Here is a 21,688-nt window from a genome sequence, read left to right as displayed (position 1 = left end):
GCATGTGACTATCGATATAAAATGTGATTGATCTGAGTCATATTGCAAAAGATTTCAGAAAACCTGTTGTTTGCCATGAGATTCCTATGTTAGGCCAGGAAAGGAAGACGTTAAGCCATGAGAGTGAAAAGGGATGGGAATTCAGGATTTCATTCAAAGGATGTAGAAATCAGGCATGCAGAAAATTGAAGCCTGGCATACAAGTACCAAGTTACAATAACAGAAAGGGTTGGAAATATTCCACTGCACAGGCAACATCTGTGGAGAGAGAAAATACTTCAGACTCATTGTTTTTAGTCATTCCATAAACAAGTGGGATGGAATCAGGGGAGATGCAAAAAAAAGTAAAAATTCACCCCAATGACTTTGAGTTTATTGGAGGTGAGATAATTGCCTTGAGTCTCAGAAGGCAAGTACGCCTTTTAGATATGCCTCAAATTTAACCTGTTTTCAGGTTTCAGGTCTGGCACAAGAGTGCAAAGAGAACAATGGTTGAACCATGGCTTACAAGGGAAGTCAGAAACAGTATTAGATTCAAAACAAGAGGATACAAATTGGCAAGAGGAAACAAATACGAAAATTGGGAACAGCTCAGCAATCTGCAAAGTGGACCAAGACTAAAAATACAGTAGGAGTGTAAACTTGTGAAAAAGTAGCTGCAAAAGCTTCCATAGGCATCTAAAGAGAAAAAAAAAATTGGTGAAAACAATTCAGAAACAAGACAGTTTATAATGGGAAACAAAGAAATGGCTGATGAACTTAAATTTATAATTTGCCTCTGCCTTCACCAAGGAGGACATGGATAAAATACCAGAAATTATGGTACACAAAGGTTACTGAAATGGAGGAGCTGGAGCAAATCTGCATTAGTAGAAAAATGGTGTGGGAGAATTAATGGGATTGAAGGCTGCTAAATCCCCAAAGTACTCGCGGAAGTGGCTGCAGAAATAGTGGATTCATTGATGGCCATTTTTGAAGATTCTTTACACTCTGGAACAGTTCCTATAGATTGGCGGGTAGCTCATGGAACCCCATTATTTAAAAGGGAGGTAGAGATAGAATAGGGAATTTGACAGTGAGTTTGACATCAGTAGTGAGGAAGATGAATATGATCAAGGATTTTATAGCAAAGCACTTTGCAAATAGTGGCAGAATGAAACATAGTCAATACTGATTAACAAAAGGGAAATGAGGATTGACAGCCCAGGAGGTGAATGGTCTGCTCCTGCTCATATCTTCTACATTAACCCTGGCTGTCTGAATGTTTCAGGCCTCAGGAAAACCTGAAATGAAAGTGTGATAATTGGTTTAGTGTGGATGTAAGCAAGTGCTTTTTCTCATGCTGTCTGTGAGCCAAGAGAAGCATTTCATTGCCTTTTCTCCCTCTGATACCAATGTTTCTTGCACCCAAGGTTACTTTGTCCCTACCACTAGAAACCTCCATCCACCATAACAGGTTTACTTGACTGAAGATCAGTCTATCCCCTGACATCTTGTACAAGCCACCTCGACTCTATTGGAATCACCATTGTCTCTGTAACGATATTGACTCCACAACCACCTAATGAAGGAGTGGTGCTCCGAAAGCTAGTGTGCTTCCAATTAAACCTGTTGGACTATAACCTGGTGTTGTGTGATTTTTAATGATATTGACTAGTTTGCTGATCAATTCCTTACATACATTGTTTTATTTCAGATTCCAAGTAGCTTCTAGATTTTGTATTTGTACCAAGATACAATGCCCAGCTTACATGGTAGGTATGTACTGAGAGTCCACAGCTTGGTCTAACTATGTGCCATTCTGAATAAATTAACTCAAACTTAAAGCTGACATAAGATGGAAAATATGGCCTTGACAAGATGGCAGAAAAGAAAGACGATCCTTTTCACGGACATGAATACAAACAACATTACAGTACAATTACAGTCACAAAGAAAATACTCCAGAAAGTATACTATAATGGGGCTAAAACAAAATACAAATTCTTCTGATCCTATAATGAAAAGCAGATAATCAACAGAGGTGAAACCCATAAAGATGCAGTACTTTCAAAACCAACGATGAGCTAAACATTTTGAATGTTTCCTGCTGATAAATATTTACTAAAGAGGGATGTGCGCAACTTGTCTTCTTAGACAAAATCAATCAATCTCTCTAATAGAAATAAGGTTAACATTTCATTTACCTTCCCTATTACCTGCTGAACTTGCTTGCTAGACTTTTGTAATTTTTGCATGGGGACTCCCAAATCACTCTGCGCTGAACCTTCTGCAGTCTTTCTCCACTTAATAATTTCACATTTTCCCAAATTACATTCTATCTGCCAAGGTCTGAGCCACTCATTTAATCTGTTTGTATTCCTCTGCAGACTCTTCCCATCTTCATTATAGCTTGCTTTTCTATTCTGCATCCTGTACAATGCCATTGTACATTCATTGTTTTCATCATTAATATATATTGTACATAACACTAACCCCAGCACTAACCTCTATGGGACTCCACTATTTAAAAGTTGCCAAGCTGAAAATGCGCACTTATCTCAACTCTCTGTCTTCTGTAACTTAGCCAAGCCTTTACCCATGCTATTATATCTTCCCAACACTATGAATTATTATCTTATTAAGTGGCCTTCATTCAGAGTACTGGAAGAGACAAGAAGATAGATTTGAGAGGTACTAGCAAACATTACAAATAGATTAATAGAAGTTAGTGTAACAGTGATAAATAGGAAATAATGTGGTAGTCATATCCCAGAAAAGTGACAACATAGACTCAGGCAACTGCAGATTGATTTGTTATGTTTCATTGAAGTAAAATAATGGAATTGAATATCATGCACAAACTTAAAGATGTAATTTTGATAAATTACCAGGACCAAAACACAATTGCTCATGATCATGATTTGAAGATGGCATCAAATTAGGAGGGAGAGAATTTGGAGAACAAAACATTTTTTTAAGTCAGGACAAGTGAAACTTAATACAGAGAAATGCAAAGTATGACAGAGAGGAATGGGAAAATACAACACAAATATTTAATGATTGGTGACAGTTGGTTGATGTGCAGATATGGCTTTCCATGTTTATCTGTATCTTTAACTATGTTAATGTTAGGCTATCCCTCAGGTATATGTCCTTTAACTGAATCTCTCATGCTGTGGACTCAGCTGTTGTTGACTGGATTATGTACAGCATAGCATGATTTTTGATTTCAAAACTTGCTTGAATGGCATGCATTGGTGTAAGAACCGATACTCATTAATTCAGATCTGGGACATGCAAGCTATGCCAGACCAGTGGACTCCTCAAATATTAAAAAAAAGGTTTTCCACCTCCTTATCGTTAGTCTGTTATTCCTCATTAAAAATCTGTGCACTGGACAAGATAGGGATGAGCTTTGCTGAGGCTATTTCCGAGATGGATACTGGATCACAACTTGACAATTGTCATTTAGGTCAGATGTTGCACGGTTGAATGAATGCTTCCCTCCATTGCTCTGGGGATTATGCACAAGAGTTTTAGCGCCCCAATGAGGCTGAATGTGAGATGTAGTGTGTGGGGGGCTCACTGAGTCACCTGAAGGTCTATTAATATCTATTGTCAGAGGTCAAAAGGAATTTTCTAATCAGCCTCCAAATCCTCTGACACATTATGTGACAATGCTCAGAGAGCTTCATCGTCATATTAATGGCAAGTAGCACCATTCAGACACAGTTAAATAGATTAAATGTGTGTTTTGGGAATTTCTCAAGTTAAGTACTAAGCATGATGAGGGTGATTCGCAATGTAAATGTAAATCTTTGGGGAAAACATATCAGAAAATGAATGGGTGGGGGGGAGGGGGGGGGGTGGTGGTGAATAACTTTCTAAAATTAGCCATCAGCTCATTAATGTTATCCAGACAAATTATATGGATGAACAGGCATTGATGGTTAGACCTCTGTACACAAGTGACTAACTGCTCAGTTGACAATCACAATCATTGACTTAGCACATGACAATCATCCTAGGCATCAGAATTCCATAACACTTCCCCCCCCCCCCCTCCAACAAACTCCAAAAACCCACCAGTCAGTACCTCTATTGCACTAACTGCCAAAAAGGATGTCACTTGAATAAAATCTGTTTATAGTTTCAGAACAGTTAGGAAGCAATTTTGGTTTGAATGTCAATAGCATTTACGCTGCAGGTACTTTAATGCAGCACTTTGCCACACTTCCACAGAATCTGCTAAATCTATTGATTGTTACACCTCCAGCCAATTTCTGGCTGTGCTGATTCCCACAATCAGCAACAAGACCCTCAATTTTCTTTTGTTCCACGAAAGAGCCATGAAAACGTTGTTTCAAAGATCCTCCTGCTGGTAATCTACAATGTGCACGGCATACAATCAATTCCAGTAAAAAGAACAGAACTGCAGCCTCACACCTTGACATGGGCAGAAGGACATAAATTGGACCGTGTATGTCAGCTCACATGAAGTAAATATGCCTGAGCTTCCAAGAGTAATGTGTAAGACTTTGCAAATTGGAATATTCTATGGAATCCAGGTCTTCTGTTCATTAGAATTTTGAAATTCATTTTTATTCATTCCACCTTTAACAGCATGTATTCCAAGTTCCTTTTTTTTGAATAGCAGATAGTGAACAGCTCAGGTTCTAGAGGAATAGATGAGGAAAGAACCCAGAAACAAGCAGTCACCATCACCTGAAGGAGCAGGGGAGAGGAGAAGCTTCACACAGTCAACATCATCAAGTGGATTACATGAGTGAAGGTCTGAAACAGGGTATCAGCAGCAACAGATGATCTTGCAAGTGAAGGACCTTATGACAAGACACACTAAATACAAACAGATTACCATTCCCAAGTGGATACAATTTTTTGTACTTAATACAATATGACAGAGTTAGTGACTAAAGTATTGAAGAAAACTTGTATATAAGAACAGATAGCTTCGGGTCACAGTCAGTAATTTATGAATGAAGATTTTAAGCAGTTCACACCAAAGGAAGAAATCAACCAGTCGAAAAGTTCTTAATTTTTTTCACCAAGTTAGTGGAAAAGCAGACTGTGCAGTTTAAATTGTCACATTGCTAATGGCCCAAATGCTGATGAGAAGTTGGTGCTATTTAATCACAAACACATTCAGTTTGATAATGGCTATTCACTGGCAGAGTTATTCAAAAGTCGAAGATGAGACAGAAAGCTCTTCATTAAGACACAATCTCAGACAGAACATTATGTCCAAGGATTGTAATAAAGTCATCAAAATGGGATTTAAAAAAACTGCTGAAGACATTAAAGGTGTATCCCCCTCTCAACCATTGCCATCAAGCCAGGGGCGAAAATGTGTTGCTGGAAAAACGTAGCAGGTCAGGCAGCATCCAAGGAGCAGGAGAATCGACGTTTCAGGCATGAGCCCTTCTTCAGGAATTCTGGAAGAAGGGCTTATGCCCGAAATGCCGATTCTCCTGCTCCTTGGATGCTGCCTGACCTGCTGCGCTTTTCCAGCAACACATTTTCAGCTCTGATCTCCAGCATCTGCAGTCCTCACTTTCTCCATCAAGCCAGGGGATCAACCTTGGTTCAATGAAGTATGCAGGAGGGCATACGAGGAGCAGCACCAGGCATACCTAAAAATGAAGTGTCAACCTGGTGAAGCTACCAAATTGCCAAGTAACATTCGTGCCATACAAAGGCCAGGTAATGACCATTTCCAATACGAGAGAGTCTAACTACCGCTCCTTAATATTTAAAGGAATTACAATCACTGAATCCCCAACATATGGAGTGTTCCCATTGACCAGAAACTCAAATGAACAAACTATATAAACACAGCAGCTACAAATGCAAGTCAGAGGCTAGGAATACTGCAGTGAATAACTCAGCTCATGAGCCCCCAAAGTTGTCCACCATCTTAAAGGGTCAAGTCAGGACTCTGATGAAATATTCTCCACTCACCTGAATGGGTGAAGCTCCAATGACACTCAAAAAGTTTGACATCATCCAAGACAAAACAGACCACTAATTGAAATCACATCCATAAGCATTCACTCCCTCCACCACCGACATTCAGTAGCAGTAGTGTAGTATCTACAAGATGCACTACAAAAATTCATGAAAGATACTTTGATAGCACCTTCCAACCCCATGACTATTTCCAACTGGAAGGACAAGGGCAGCAGATGCATGGGAACACCACCACTGCCGGCAAGTTCCACTCTGAGCCACTCACCACCTTGACTTGGAAATACATCTCTGCACCTTCACCATCTCTAAGTCAAAATCCTGGAATTCTGACCCTGAAGGGAATTATGGGTCAACAGTATGTAAACTGCAATCATTCAAGTAGGCAGCTCACTACCACCTTATATCATGTATCAATATCATGTATCTGTTGATACTGAGGCTCAAAGAAAAGGGAAAAAGAAAAGAAAGAATGTATAAGAGAGCAGTAACCAGTCTTCTGTATATTGGAATTTGAATACCTACAGAAGATACTGTGCGTGAGGAAAGAGTTGGGAACATAGGACCAGGAGTAGGCCATTCAGCTCGTTGAGCCTGAATCTCCTACTCAATGAGATCATGGCCAATTGTGGCCAAACTCCATATACCCGCCTTTGGCCAATATCCCTTAATACCTTTGCTTAATATTTATTCATAGGATGTGGACATATTGGCTTGAGCCAGCACTCACTGCTCATCTCTAATTTGCTCAAGAAGGCAGTGGTGAGTCACCTTATTGAACTGCTGCACTTCATTGGAGCAGGGGTCGGTGTCTGGGTGCTGCAGTGTGGATGTACCCACAAGGCTATGCAGGTAGGATTTCTAGAGTTTCAATCCAATGAAAATAAAGGAACTGTAACACAATTCCAAGTTTCTGGCTTTCCGGAGAATTGCAGGCAGTGTTCTTTCCATGGACCAGTGAGTGGTAGAAAATATTTAACAGGGAGAATGGATCCATTAATGGAGTGTTACATTCTCCCTTTTCTGCCACTGACCCAAAAAGTGAACATTATCAGGCTTGACACTTGACATGGTCTCCTTTGTCAGTGCTTAAATATCCACAACAGTGGCATGGGGCTCTAACATGGGCATTACTGCTTAAGGACGTCCTTGACCCATTGGGAGAGTAAGCAGTTTACCCCATTGTCCACCGCTTATTCCACAACCCCACCATTAGACTGGGGGCAGGGGTAGGCAGGTTGGCTCACTACGTCTGAACTAGACTGTAGGTAATTTGTTCAATGGTCAACAACTACCTTTCCAAAACATTTAGGTGATAGGTCTTTTACAATGCCCAATTCCTGTCCAGAAAAAAGTGCCCATGTCCATAATTGTGATTATGATAACATAGATGTTTTAAAAATGTATTCATTCATGGGATGTGGACATCTCTGGCTGGCCAACATTTATTGCCCATCTCTAGATGCTCTTGAGAAAGTAAGCTGCGTTCTTGAACCACTGCAGTCTATCTGTCTCGGATTGACCCACAATGGCTGTGAGGAGGGAATTCCTGGTAGTGACCCAATGGTGGTGAAAGAATGGTGATATATTTCTGAGTCAAGATGGTGAGTGGCTTGGAAAGGAACTTGAAGGTGGTGGTGTTCCCATATATCTGCTGCCCTTGTCCTTCTAGGTGGAAGTGGCCAAGGGTTTGGAAGATACTGTCAGAGGATCTTTGGAGAATTTCTGCAGTGCATCTTGTAGACAGCACAAACTGTTGCTACTGAGCATCAGTGGTAGAGTAGGTGGTTAACTTGTAACAGGCCACAAATGCAAATTACACAGCAAAAGGTTTATAGTAAAAATACTACAAGTGAATTAGACACAAAAGTTATTAAAAGACAATAAACAGGTGCAATAGCGTCTAAGATTATAAACTAATAATAAAACTAATAATGAGATTGCGACATCAAAGTGCCTTCACATCAGTTCTCGTTTTCTTCAATATACTCATGTTTTCAGCTGCCTGGGTTTTAAGTTCTAAATTCCTTCTCTAAAATCCCTATTTCAGTACTTCTAAGATTCTTCAAAATATGTCTCTTTCAACAAAATCATCTCTCCTTACGCAACTGAGTGCTAAATTCTCTTTGAACCAAGCAGCTGTTAATGTGACAAATATCCTTGATGTGGTTTGAGAAACAACAGAAGTCCCCTGACAGTGATCAGTAATTTTCCAATGAGAAGCAATGGCATAAAATGTGAGATGAACTTTCTTCTTCTGAGTATTTATTTAGTGACACACGAGGAGAAAAAAACTCAAACATTTTCAGAAACGTAAACATATATTTGCAAGCTATAGCAACGTTATAACATAAATCATCACACAAGGCAGGTGATGACTAAGTTATCTGTCATGATTTGCCGGAGTCTATTGACTTACTTGTCATTTCATATTCACTTGGCGTCAGTTTTATTTGAGCTGATCTATTCCAAGTTAGGAGTTCTAAAACCAAATCAAGTGAGCTAACATCTTTTGTTATACTTTCTGTTTAGAAACTGTCATTTTTGCCTCACTGAGGAAGAGTGAGAACATAAAATACAGATATCAAAGCTTTCTGATCATATACTTATAACTAACACATGAAGAGGTCACCTGCAGCTATTCTACTTTTTCTTAACAAGAATAAATGACAGCAACAGGACAAAATACTTACCGCATTGTTTCAAAAATTCTTCACAGTCTACCCGGCAATTGGCATGGACGTTTTCACAGAACATGTGCATTTACTGATTCTTTCACAACGACCAGACATTTCAAAGCACTTTTCAGCTAACTAAATGCAAGTGAAGCCTAGTCACTGTGGTAATGTGGGGTGAGAATGTTCTTGTTAATTCCGGTACAGTGTTAGTAAATGAACAAAAGCCATGGAATTTGATCAAAGTCTGATTCACATGATCTGTTGGAGCTTCAAAGGCCTTTTGGAGGCTACACACATGGTTGTAAGTGGTCTGTCTTGCTCATCGTCGTTGCACTGTGCTCTGTATCGCCTTCCACTCCTGACCCTAATTAATTTCACTGACTCAATTAAATGTAACTATCTCATTTTGTATCCCTCCACTTGTGTTTTGGGTTCAACACAGATATCTAAGAATCCTCTCCAACAGATCAGGGAATATGCTCATTATATGCCAGAGATGTTACCTGTCATATTGAAAATCCCAGAGAAAACAACTTACAGGGCAAACAAAAATGCAAATGCCTGTTTGAGGCCCCTTTGCAAATCTGGACTGCACAGAATAGGGACACAATGGGTAAGATACTGAACTCCTAACCAGAGACTTGGAATAATGATTCAGAAATCAGGAGTTCAAATGTCTTCACAGCGGCTAGGGAACTTAAGTTGAGTTAGTAATTAAATCTGAAATAAAATGATATTACCACCGATAGTGACCATCTAATCAACTGGCAATTGAAAAAATCTCTCTGATTCACTAACATTCTATGGGAAGGAAATGTGTCATCCTTACTCTATCTGGTCCAGCACAGTAGTTGAGTCTTACCTGCCCTCTGAAATAGCCAAAGGATAATGTTGTCCACTGTCCTTGACACTGCTCTAACCCTCTGCCAAATGCTGTCTCACTGCTGACCTGCTTGCATCTCTTTACACTCTCCCTTCCACTCTCAATCACTGTCTCCTTGCTCTCTCTCTCTCATAAATTGTTCAAAAAAACTTGGAATTTTAAAAAAAGAAACACAACTGCAATGCACTTGTGCACAAGAAATATAAGATGTGAGTGCTTCTGGTGAAGTTTAGCTTCATATCCTCATGAATTGGTCAAAAATCCTAAGAACCAAGATGAATGACGAGGAACGCAGCACATATTAAATGGAAGAACACAGCAAGTACTTCAAAAAAGGGCTAGATATCTCTCTCTCTCTTTGAAATCGACCTGTCTTTATTATTAGGTGGGATATCACTATCATATTACAGTTTGTGAGAGCTCTCTGTGTCCATTTGGCTGCCAGGTTTCCAACAACAGTACCTGGAATTCAGAAGTTCTTAACTGGCTACAAAACACTAGGCATCCTGGGGTTATGAAAGTCATTGATAAACAATAATCCATTTTTTGCTTTTTCCAATTGCTTTGCAAAGTTACTGAAGTGTATCTGCTGTGCGTAGTCTGCTGATTCAAAAATTAGGACTGAGTTGCTGGTCAATAATTTCTAGACTGCTACTTAAGTTATTTATCAAACCAAACATCCTCAGAAGACGACATAAAGCTGATTAGTGATTCGAGGTCAGGTTGAATGTATAACCTTTACTATCTTCAAATCGTGAGAAAAGGGCAAAGCCGGCAATCAGTTCTTCTCTAGGTTTCACCCTGGTTTACAGAGTACTGCCATTATTTTAGCACTCTGTGATCAATATCCATCACAATAAAACAGTGCTTCTGGTGTTTGTAAAGTTAGAATGCACATTTACTCGTCCAAAATGAGAAACCAATAACAAATAGCTATTTCTAACCCACTAGTTCAAAATATCTACAATTTGTTTCTCTTATTTCTCTTAAATCTAAAAAGAGCAAATTTCGCCAATGAGTCACAGCTTAAAAATTAATCACAGTTGCTCATGTTGAGGATTAATTAGTCATCATGCACAGTCAAGTTCAGCCCAATGTGCAGACACATGAATGATATTCTGGTTGGTATGCTTCACCACTTTCCATTTTGCTTGTGGGTATTATTCATTGCAACAGACAGTATGTGACAGCATTGTGGCGAGGCTACTTTAGTCTGCTTCAAAAGCAAGCTAGAACGATGAGTGCTGCCAGACCATTCCACCAAGGACAGCAGCGTCATTTGGGCCAATTTCTATCCACAGTCACAAGGTATCTGCAGCAATAACCAGAGAGTTCAGGATTATGGAGCCAAGCTAAATGTTTTCTTGCCTGGCCAAGAGATACAGAAGGAGCTATTGTGGCCTTGAATTCAATTTGTTTATTGACACAAAGATCATTATTTTCTTTACCCAGTGATCTCTTTCATTGTGCATCTCAATATTATTTCCCTTTTACGACAGAACATCCTATGTAAATGCAGTTCATTTATTGTAACCATATTTTATATTTAATTTAAACAGCATTTTTTGACATTTATAAATATTTACATGGAACATATTGAAAGAATATTTGGGCACTGTTGTTAAGCAAGGCAGTGCAAAATTTAAAAAATCTAACACTCATGGTGGACATGGTATAACTACGGATTTATTAACTATAGTTTGCGACATAGGACTTGATGTGTTAACTTCATCTCTCTGGTATTTTAGTGGAGGAATAAATTTTCCCACTTTTATTTAAACATAATGATCACTCAGCCTAAACTCCAGGTCTTTATTTCCATTGAAGTTGAATTAAGTCACCAACACTACAGGGTTGAATAAACCCTTCAACTCTATTGCTCCCGAAGGTCATGAGCATTCATTTTTTAAAACAAAAATACTGACGGAAATAATTGGTCGACAGAAGGAGAAACATATTGCATTCACAATTCTTCAAGAATGAATTTTTAAACAATCCCAATGGTGAATGGAGTTAATGACTTTGTCATTCAAGTCATTCTTCTCATAATCTTTTTTGTGTGTGAACCAGAATTTTGTTGTGTTTTAAGCATTGAGAAACTGAAGTGAAAAACAAGAATGTTGGAAACTATCAAGGCTAAAAAAGGATCAACAAAACAAGCCAAGCAGAAATTATGAGGTGACGTGAAGCTTGCACACTGGAAGAAGATTATTTGACGTTAAGGACATGAACCCTTCATCAGGAGCACATTCGGGTTCATGCCCGAAACATCGACTCTCCTGCTCTTCGGATGCTGCTGTGCTTTTCCAGCACCACACTTTTTGACTGTGACTCTCCAGCATCTGCAGTCCTCACTTTCTCCTAGCCTCTGGAGTAAGATGGCAGACAGTAGGGATCAGTAGTTTTAAGATACTCAGGAAAAGGAGTTAGGGTATGAGGCAAGCTGCTAATTATTGCTTTCAACATGATCAAAATGCAGAGACAGACTGGAAAATGGGCTGGTTGACAAATTTGGAATGAAGAGGCCAAACATTTTTAGGAACAGTCGATAGTAAAGAGAGACCATGCATTTTTGTAACTACTTTAAGAACTTTGGGATCTTCCAAAGCAGTCTACAGACAACAAGGTAACTTTGCAGGGGGATAATTAATGTAAAGAAATATAGCAGTCTATTTGCGTCCAAGATTCAAAAATGGTGAAAATTGTGATTTTGACTAAGGAATACGCAATGGTAAGATTACCAGGAGAAGCAACAGCTGTTCAGTTCTGAGGAAGCCTTTGGGCCTCAGGGTGTGAGTGTAAGAGTGTGAGGGTGTGAGAGAGCAAGGGTGTGAGGCTGTGAGAGAGTGAGGATGTGAGAGAGTGAGGTTGTGAGAGAATGAGGGAGTGAGAGAGTGAGTGAGAGTGAAAGAGCGAGAGGGAATGTGTATACGCGCATGAGAGTGAGAGAGTGTGAGAGCAAGTAAGAGAGAGAGCAAGAGGGAATGGATGTGAGTGAGAGACTAAGTGAGTGAATGAAAGGTTGAGGGAGTGAGTGAATGAGTGGGTGAGAGATTGAAAGAGTGAGTGAGTAAATGTCAAATCACAATAAAAAGACTTGATATAATAACTGACCTCATAATTATTCAGACTACAGCCAAGGATCCTTGGGGAAGGACTGTCTGTGTGATCTGTTAGTGACACTATAAATATGCCATGCTATGCATCACGCACAAAGGAAACCCACTGTGTCTGTTCTGATCACTGTCAGAGTTTTGCTGCCAAGCTTAGCAGCATCAATAAGTATTTAAACGGCTATGTCAAACGCCCAAGAGCTACTTTATCAATGTGAAACTAGACATTTTCCATCATTTCCTCTTGACCTGAGTCTTCCATTTCATGATAAATAAACACATCACCAGGAAAGAACCATGAATCATATCAGTTTCTAATAACACAATAGAAACAAAACAAATTCTAACCACTCCTCCTCAACTTACTGAAGAATAGGTTAATCAAATTGGTTTCCCTGTTGCTGAATTAGAGGCAGGATTAGACTTTTCAAAAATCATTTGAGGTATACACTATTGAATAAACACATTGTAGTGTATATAATTTGTCAAAAGTAAACTCAGTCATGGAATAATCATAATCCATGATTTGGCTGCTAGTGAGCTTACCTGATTACACACTTGAGAAATAGCTTGGCCCTTTTTCGAATATAAATGGAAATCTTTGTTCTAGTGGTCATGCTGATGTTGTCTCAGTTGATCAGTTTATTCTCAGCGAATATTTAGAATGCTACAGTGCTGTTCACACCATAGATCAGTTTGTGATACCACACACTAAGCTAACTCATACTGATCACCTTTTAAAAAAAGTCATTTACAGGATGAAGGCATCGCTGGCTGGGCCAGCATTTATTGCCCATTCCTAACTGCCGAGAGGGCAATTAAGAGTCAACATTTTGCTGGGGTTCTGGAGTCACATGTAGGCCAGACCAGGTCAGGACAGCAGTTTCCTCCCCTAAAGGACATTATTTGCTTTCTCTAACATAAATTAAATGGCTTTCTATGCATTTTTCAAAAAAGGATTGAGCAAAACAGGATCACTATGTGTGACAGTGGCACTATGTTTGGAGCCTTGCTACAAAATTGCCACTAGATAATCCTTGTATTTTAAAACAGTTTAGATCAGCCATTCTCAATGGGGGACATTTGTCCCTTCGGCACCCTGGCACATTTGAAGGGGGCCGCAGGCTGAAAACTGTGAGAAAGGGAGCCCCAAGGGTTTATGGGAGCCCTGGTAGCTGAACCGATGAAATACTCAAGCAACAACCTTCTTTGTCTGATTTGGAGCCCAATATCATGAACTTGCAGAAAAGCACCAAGCTCAAGGATCGCATTAGGCCTGATAAATATTTGATTTCATACACAGTCTTTTTTTTTAAATTTTGTCCAGCATGTCGGAATGTTCAAGTTTTCTTGGTGTTCAATATTAAATGATTTTCTGTCTATCTGTTCACATTGTATCCCTATTTTAAGAGTGGCACTGGAACCTGAGGAATGCCCCTGTGGGGGGATCGTGGTGAAAAAACGGGTTGAGAATCGCTGGTTTAGGTTGAAAACTTAGCGATGTTACAGGTGGCATTGTGGGTCTACCTACAAGACATAGACTTCAGTGGGTCAAGAAGGCAGCTCACTGCCACATTCAAGTGTAACTTGAAATTGGCAATAAATGCTGGTCCAGCTAATGGCACCATCTTCGCACAAGTGAATACAAAATGAATAAGATTGACTTTAACAATATTTTGGAGAATAGACTGAAATCCAAAAAACATGCCTTACATAAATCACTGTCCGAAGTAAAAGTTTTACTGGGAAAAGGACACTGGTGGGTAGAGGAGGGGAAGCACCAAATCTGCTGAAAATCATCCCTGGTTATTTTACCCACTGGCTGTTTGCCTGTGGACATCAGTCGCTTGGTGGGGCAGCAGTGGGAGTTGAGGAAGCAGGAAGCCACATTTTGCAGTGAGACAGGCATATGATGCAGCTGGGATTTTTTTTAGGAAGAGTCTTTTCAAAGAGAAGATGCTTAAGGCAGGAGAGGTCTCAAATTACCATTAAGTAGCATTGTTCTGTTTCAGAACATCACCTCATCTCTGGGAAAAGTGTGGAGGAGGTGGTGGGGTAATGGTCATGTCAATGGATCTAGATACCACCATGGAAAAGAGTGAAATCTGAATTTGAGAGAAAGTGGTGGCGCAGTGATAATGTCATTGGGCTAATAATCCATGGTAGCTGGTGGGACTTGAATTCAATAAAAATCTGAAATTTAAAACTAAAAGCAAGTCTAGTGATAACCAACATGTCACTGTTAATTGTTGTAAGAGAAACATCTGTTTCTAATGTCCTTTAGGGAATGAAACTGCTCTCCTGATGTGGTCTGGCCTATATATAAACAGGTTTCGGATTCTTGGATAATTAGGGCTTTTTCTGGGATAGGTGGGACCTCTACAAGCAGGATGGTCTTCATCTGAACCAGAGGGGTATCAATATCCTGGGGGGGAAATTCACCAAGGCTATTGAGGTGGGTTTAAACTAATCCAGCAGGGAGATGGGAACCAAAACTGTAGTTCGAGTATAGAAAAGGTTGAGAGTAGGGAGATCCGAAATCAAGTTTCAGGGACGCAAGATGGCACCGGCAAGCAAGAAGTTGGTTTGAAGTGTGTCTACTTTAATACCAGGAGCATCCGGAATAAGGTGAGTGAACTTGCAGCATGGGTTGGTACCTGGGACTTCGATGTTGTGGCCATTTCGGCGACATGGATAGAGCAGAGACAGGAATGGTTGTTGCAGGTTCCAGGATTTAGATGTTTCAGGAAGAACAGTGAAGATGGTAAAAGAGGAGGGGTGTGGGGGGAGGGGGTGTGGCATTGTTGGTCAAGGACAGTATTACAGTTGCAGAAAGGATGTTTGGGGACTCGTCAATTGAGGTAGTATGTATGGGCTGAGGTTAGAAACAGGAAAGGAGAGGTCACCTTGTTGGGAGTTTTCTATAGGCCTCCGAATAGTCCCAGAGATGTAGAAGAAAGAATAGCAAAGATGATTCTCAACAGAAGTGAGAGAGACAGGGTAGTTGTCATGGGAGACTTCAACTTTCCAAATATTGACTGGGAACACTATAGTACGAGAACTATAGATGGGTCAGTTTTTGTCCAGTGTGTACAGGAGGGCTTCCTGACACAGGACGTAGACAGGCCTACAAGGGGCGAAGCCACATTAGACTTGGTACTGGGTAATGAGCCCGGCCAGGTGTTAGACTTGGAAGTAGGTGAGCACTTTGGTGATAGTGATCACAATTCTGTTATATTTACTTTATTGATAGAAGGGATAGGTGTATACCACTGGGCAAGTGTTACAGCTGGGGAAAAGGCAATTACAATGCAATTAGGCACGATTTAGGAAGCATAGGATGGGGAAGGAAACTGCAGGGGATGGGCACAATAGAAATGTGGAGCTTATTCAAGAAAAAAACTCCTGTGTGTCCTAGATAAGTATGTACCTGTCAGGCAAGGTGGAAGCTGTAGAGCATGGGAGCCATGGTTTACGAAGGAAGTGGAATCTCTGGTCAAGAGAAAGAAGAAGGCTTATGTTAGGATGAGATGTGAAAACTCAGTTAGGGCGGTTGAGGGTTACAAGGTAGCCAGGAATGACCTAAAGAGAGAGCTCAGAAGAGCCAGGAGGAGATATGAGAGGTTGTTGGCGGATAGGATCAGGATAAACCCTAAGGCTTTCTATAGGTATTTAAGAAATAAAAGAATGACGAGAGTAAGATTAGGGCCAATCAAGGATAGTAGTGGGAAGTTGTGTGTGGAGTCAGAGGAGATAGGGGAAGCACTTAATGAGTATTTTTTGACTGTGTTCACTCTAGAAAAATGAAAATGTTGTCAAGGAGGTTACTGAGATACAGGCTACTAGACTAGGTGTGATTGAGGTTCATAAGGAAGAGGCATTAGAAATCCTGCAGAGTGCGAAAATAGATAAGTCCCCACGGCCATATGGGATTTATTCTGGGATCTGCTGGGAAGCCAGAGAGGAGATTGCCGAGCCTTTGATATTGATCTTTAAATCGTCATTGTCTACAGAAATAGTGCCAGAAGACTGGAGGATAGCAAATGGGGTTCCCCTGTTCAAGAAGGGGAGTAGAGACACCCAGGTAATTATAGACCAGTGAGCCTCACTTCAGTTGTTGGTAAAGTGTTGGAAAATGTTAGAAGAGATAGGATTTATAATCATCTGGAAAAGAATAATTTGATTAGGGATAATCAGCACAGTTTTGTAAAGGATAGGTCATGCCTCACAAACCCTATTGAGTTCTTTGAGAAGGTGACCAAACAGGTAGATGAGAGTAAACCAGTTAATGTTGTATATATGGATTTCAGCAAGGCATTCGATAAGGTTCCCCACAGTGGAACGGGATTGTGGGAGATATAACAGTTTGGATCAGTAATTGGCTTGCTGAAAGAAGACAGGAGGATGGTAGTTGATGGGAAATGTTCATCCTGGAGTCCAGTTACCAATGGTGTACCGCAAGGGTCGGTATTGGGTCCACTGCTGTTCATCATTTTTATAAACAACCTGGATAAAGGTGTAGAAGGGTGGGTTAGTAAATTTGCAGACGACACTAAGATCGGTGGAGTTGTGGATAGTGATGAAGGATGCTGTGGGTGACAGAGAGATATAGATAAGCTGCAGAGCTGGGCTGAGAGATGGCAAATGGAGTTTAATGCAGACAAGTGTGAGGTGATTCACTTTGGTCGGAGTAGCCGGAATGCAAAGTACTGGGCTAATGGTAAGATTCTTGGGAGTGCAGATGACCAGAGAGATCTCGGTGTCCAGGTACACAGATCCTTGAAAGTAGCCACCCAGGTTGAACAGGGTTGTTAAAAAGAGTGTTTTAGCTTTTAGTAATAGAGGGATCAAGTTCCGGAACCATGAGGTTATGCTACAGTTGTACAAAACTCTGGTGTGGCCGCACTTGGAATATTGTGCACAGTTCTGGTCACCGCATTATAAGAAGGATGTGGAAGCTTTGGAGAGGGTGCAGAGGAGATTTACTAGGATGTTGCCTGGTATGGAAGGAAGGTCTTACGGGGGAAGGCTGACGGACTTGAGGCTGTTTTCATTAGAGAGAAGAAGGTTGAAAGGTGACTTAATAGAGACATATAAGATAATCAGAGGGTTAGATAGGGTAGACAGGGAGAGCCTTTTTCCAATAATGGTGATGACGAGCATGAGGGGGCATAGCTTTAAATTGAGGGATAATAGATAGGGGACAGATGTCAGAGGTAGTTTCTTTACTCAGAGAGAAGTAAGGGTATGGAATGCTTTGCCTGCAACGGTAGTAGATTCACCAACTTTAAGTATATTTAAGTCATCATTGGACAAGCATATGGATGTACATAGAATAATGTAGGTTAGATGGGTTCAGATTGGTATGACAGGTCGGCGCAACATCGAGGGCCAAAGGGCCTGTACTGCGCTGTAATGTTCTATGTTCTAAGCAATGTGGTTGACTCTTAACTGCCCAGCAAGCAAAGCCCATGTCCCGTGAACGATTGGAAAAAAATTTAAAAGATGGCCTAATGGATGACCATGCTTGCTATAAAAGTCCATCTGGTTCACTAATGTCCTTTATGGATAGATATCTGCTGCCCTTACTTGTTGTGACAGTATGTGATTCCAAACCCACAACAATGTGGTTGAATCTTAACTGCCTCTTGGGTAATTAGGAATGGGCAGTAGGCGGCAATGCCTCATCATATGGATGAAAGAAAGAGAAACCACAAATGACTTCTGCTCACACAGAGTTAATTTTGTAATCAGAAAGCTAATCTACAGACTTAAGCAAGCACACTGTGGGTGCCTTTGCTGTCCACTCAGAGGATCTGGTTAAAATCAAATTTAGCACAAAGACAACAAGAATTCAGAGAGGAAATCCTCCAAGGCATTTTAACTATTCACCCATATGGTCCCCTCTGAGAGTTTGAATTTTGAAGTATTTGTTCATGATTTCCTGCTAATCCCAATGTTTCAGCATTGGGAAGGTAGTAGTGATTCCATAAACATTTATTGAGAAGTATGTAAATGTCAGAATCAAAGCTGACGTCTTGTTCTATGCAAGACTGAACATCCACATAAAACTTCAGAGGTACAAATCTTGCAATAGCCAACAGTTACTGTTACACTCAAAGCAATTGCTCACCTCAATCTGTAATATTGCCTCCTCTCTTTGTTTTACAGATTCCACTTCATCCTCTGTGATTTCGGAAAGGAATGCCTGACTCTGGGCCTGAGTTGGATCTGAAGTGTCATCTGCTTGCCATTTGCTGGACCCTCTGCCAAAGAACTCGTCCTCATCACTGATCTCTGTGAATGGGTTCCTGGCAATCTGCAATAGGAATGCCAACTTTTAGTTCCAAACTTAAAAAAATGTCAAACCTTGACAACAACTGTCCCGATCTCCACTACAACAACAAGTGAAAACCTCCATAATAGCATAGTTTGTACAACTTATTACATATAAAGTTTTTGTCATTGTTGTTCCAGATGTTATGCTCGACTTTGTTTGATTCACTAGTACAGCATTACTGTTTACTGTTTCATTTCCTGGCAATCAAGAGGATGTTCATAATGCAATTTTATGAGAGCAAATCTGGGTGTGTAAGCATAGGACTCCCTCAAAACATGAACTGAAGATTTCATTTTTCACACATCCATACTTATTGAATCATAAAAAAGCTACAGTACAGAATGAGGTCCTTCGGCCTCACCTGCTTGTGCTGGCCCCGAGGAGCAACTTAGCAAGTGTCACTCCCTCAGCCTTATCACTGCAGTAGCCTTGCAACTCCGTTTTTCATTTCAATGTCCTTTTGAAAGACTCAATTGAATATTCTTTCAGGCAGCATGTTCCAGATCCTAACTATTTGTGTGAAACACTGCATTATTATCTTGATATTGGGTGTTTCTGCTAGTTATCTTAAATCTCTGTAATCTCTGGTTTTCAATTCTTCCACCATTGGGAACAGTAAATTCCTTCTGCCACTTGTCCCACATTCCACCAACCTATCTCTCCTCTTTGCAATTGTACACTTCCCTTGTCATGGATCACCATACTTCCATGCTTCACATCAACTGAAAATTTTGAGATTGCGTCCTGTACACCAAGGTCTACGTCGTTAATATCTCTGGGAAGCTCCATTACAAATCTTCCTCTCGGCCAAAATACAACTCAGATTCAGATTTTCACAGGGATAAACTGGATGGGTCAGACAATGTGTTAGGCTCACTTAGACAATCAACAACAGTCATCCCTGGGGCTTCTGGTTGCACCAGAGAGAAAAGGTCTGCTGATGTTTCCAAAACCTTCCTCTGCATTAGTGGGCAGTTAGATGGCCATTGGAGGCCAAAGATCAAGCACCCGGCGTACACAGCAAATCCTCGCTTCATCAAAGCAGAGTTGTCTCTGATGCTGAAAGCCATTACAAAGTTGGAGAGGAGGCCACTTCATTGTTCATCAGAATCACCTCTTTGTGCTCAGTATCCATCCCTTCATCTCCAGTTCTTCTCAATTCCTTTCCTTCTCCTCATCCTCAGTCATAGAGCCATAGAGATGTACAACATGGAAACAGACTCTTCGGTCCAACCCGTGCATGCCAACCAGATATTCCAATCCAATCTAGTCCCACCTGCCAGCACCTGGCCCATATCCCTCCAAACCCTTCCTATTCATATACCCATCCAAATGCCTCTTAAATGTTGCAATGGTACCAGCCTCCACCACTTCCTCTGGCAGCTCATTCCATACCTGTTCCATTCTCTGTGTGAAAAGGTTGCCCCTTAGGACTTTTTTATATATTTCCCCTCTCACCCTAATCCTACGCCCTATAGTTCTGGACTCCCTGACCCCAGGGAAAAGACTTTGTCTATTTGCTTTCCCAAAATGCAGCGCTTCGCATTTACCTAAATTAGACTCCATCTGCCACTTCCCAGACCATTGGCCCATCTGGTCCAGATCCTGTTGTAATCTGAGGTAACCCTCTTCACTGTCCACTACACCTCCAATTTTGGTGTCATCTGCAAACTTACTAACTGTACCTCTTATGCTCGCATCCAAATCATTTATGATAATTACAAAAGGTAGAGGGCCCAGCACCGATCCTTGTGATACTCCACTGGTCACAGGCCTCCAGTCTGAAAAACAACCCTCCACCACCACCCTCTGTTTTCTAACTTTGAGCCAGTTCTATATCCAAATGGCTAGTTCTCCCTGTATTCCGTGAGATCTAACTTTGCTAACCAGTCTCCCATGGGGAACCTTGTTGAACGCCTTACTGAAGTCCATATAGATTACATCTATTGCTCTGCCCTCATCAATCCTCTTTGTTACTTTCCCATGCACAAAGCCATGTTGACTATCCCTAATCAGTCCTTGTCTTTCCAAATACATCTACATCCTGTCCCTCAGGATACCCTCCAACAGCTTGCCCACCACTGACGTCAGGCTCACTGGTCTATAGTCCTGGCTTGTCCTTACCACCCTTCTTAAACAGTGGCACCACGTTTGCCAACCTCCAGTCTTTGGGACCTCACCTCTGATTATCAATGATACAAATATCTCAGCAAGAGGCCCAGCAATCACTTCTCTAGCTTCCCACAGAGTTCTCGGGTATACCTGATCAGGTCCTGGGGACTTATCCACTTTTAACTGTTTCAAGACATCCAGCACTTCCTCCTCTGTAATCTGGACATTTTGCAAGATGTCACCATCTATTTCCCTCATGTCCCCTTTTTGCCCTCCTTATTTCCCTATTAAGTACACTCCTACTTCCTTTATACTCTTCTAAAGATTCACTCGATCTATCCTGTCTGTACCTTACATATGCTTCCTTCTTTTTCTTAACCAAACCCTCAATTTCTTTAGTCTATGTCTTCCATATCCTTTTCCACATTAAATACTATTGCAAAATAATAATTTAGTATCTCCCCCATTTTCTGCGGCTCCACACAAAGGACACCTTGCTGATCTTTGAGGGGCCCTGTTCTCTCCCTAGTTACCCTTTTGTCCTTAGTGTATTTGTAAAACCTCTTTGGATTCTCCTTAAGTATATTTTTCAAAG

General features: G+C 40.8%; 1 protein-coding gene across 5 annotated transcripts in view; it reads right to left on the bottom strand.

The window, feature by feature from the left end:
- The window catches only part of tsnare1 (T-SNARE Domain Containing 1), an 849,044-nt gene that overhangs the window by 276,483 nt on the left and 550,873 nt on the right, over positions 1 to 21,688 (bottom strand). For all 5 annotated transcript variants that reach the window (XM_060824473.1, XM_060824475.1, XM_060824474.1 and 2 more), the window contains one exon: positions 18,775 to 18,960. In XM_060824473.1, coding sequence (XP_060680456.1) covers positions 18,775 to 18,960 — 186 coding nt within the window. The remainder of the gene's footprint in view (positions 1 to 18,774; positions 18,961 to 21,688) is intronic.

Source organism: Hemiscyllium ocellatum, chromosome 4 (genome assembly GCF_020745735.1).
Source record: "Hemiscyllium ocellatum isolate sHemOce1 chromosome 4, sHemOce1.pat.X.cur, whole genome shotgun sequence".
Lineage (NCBI taxonomy): Eukaryota > Metazoa > Chordata > Chondrichthyes > Orectolobiformes > Hemiscylliidae > Hemiscyllium > Hemiscyllium ocellatum.
The sequence above is the reverse complement of the archived record's forward strand: the minus strand, read 5'-3'. Positions and strand labels throughout refer to the sequence as shown.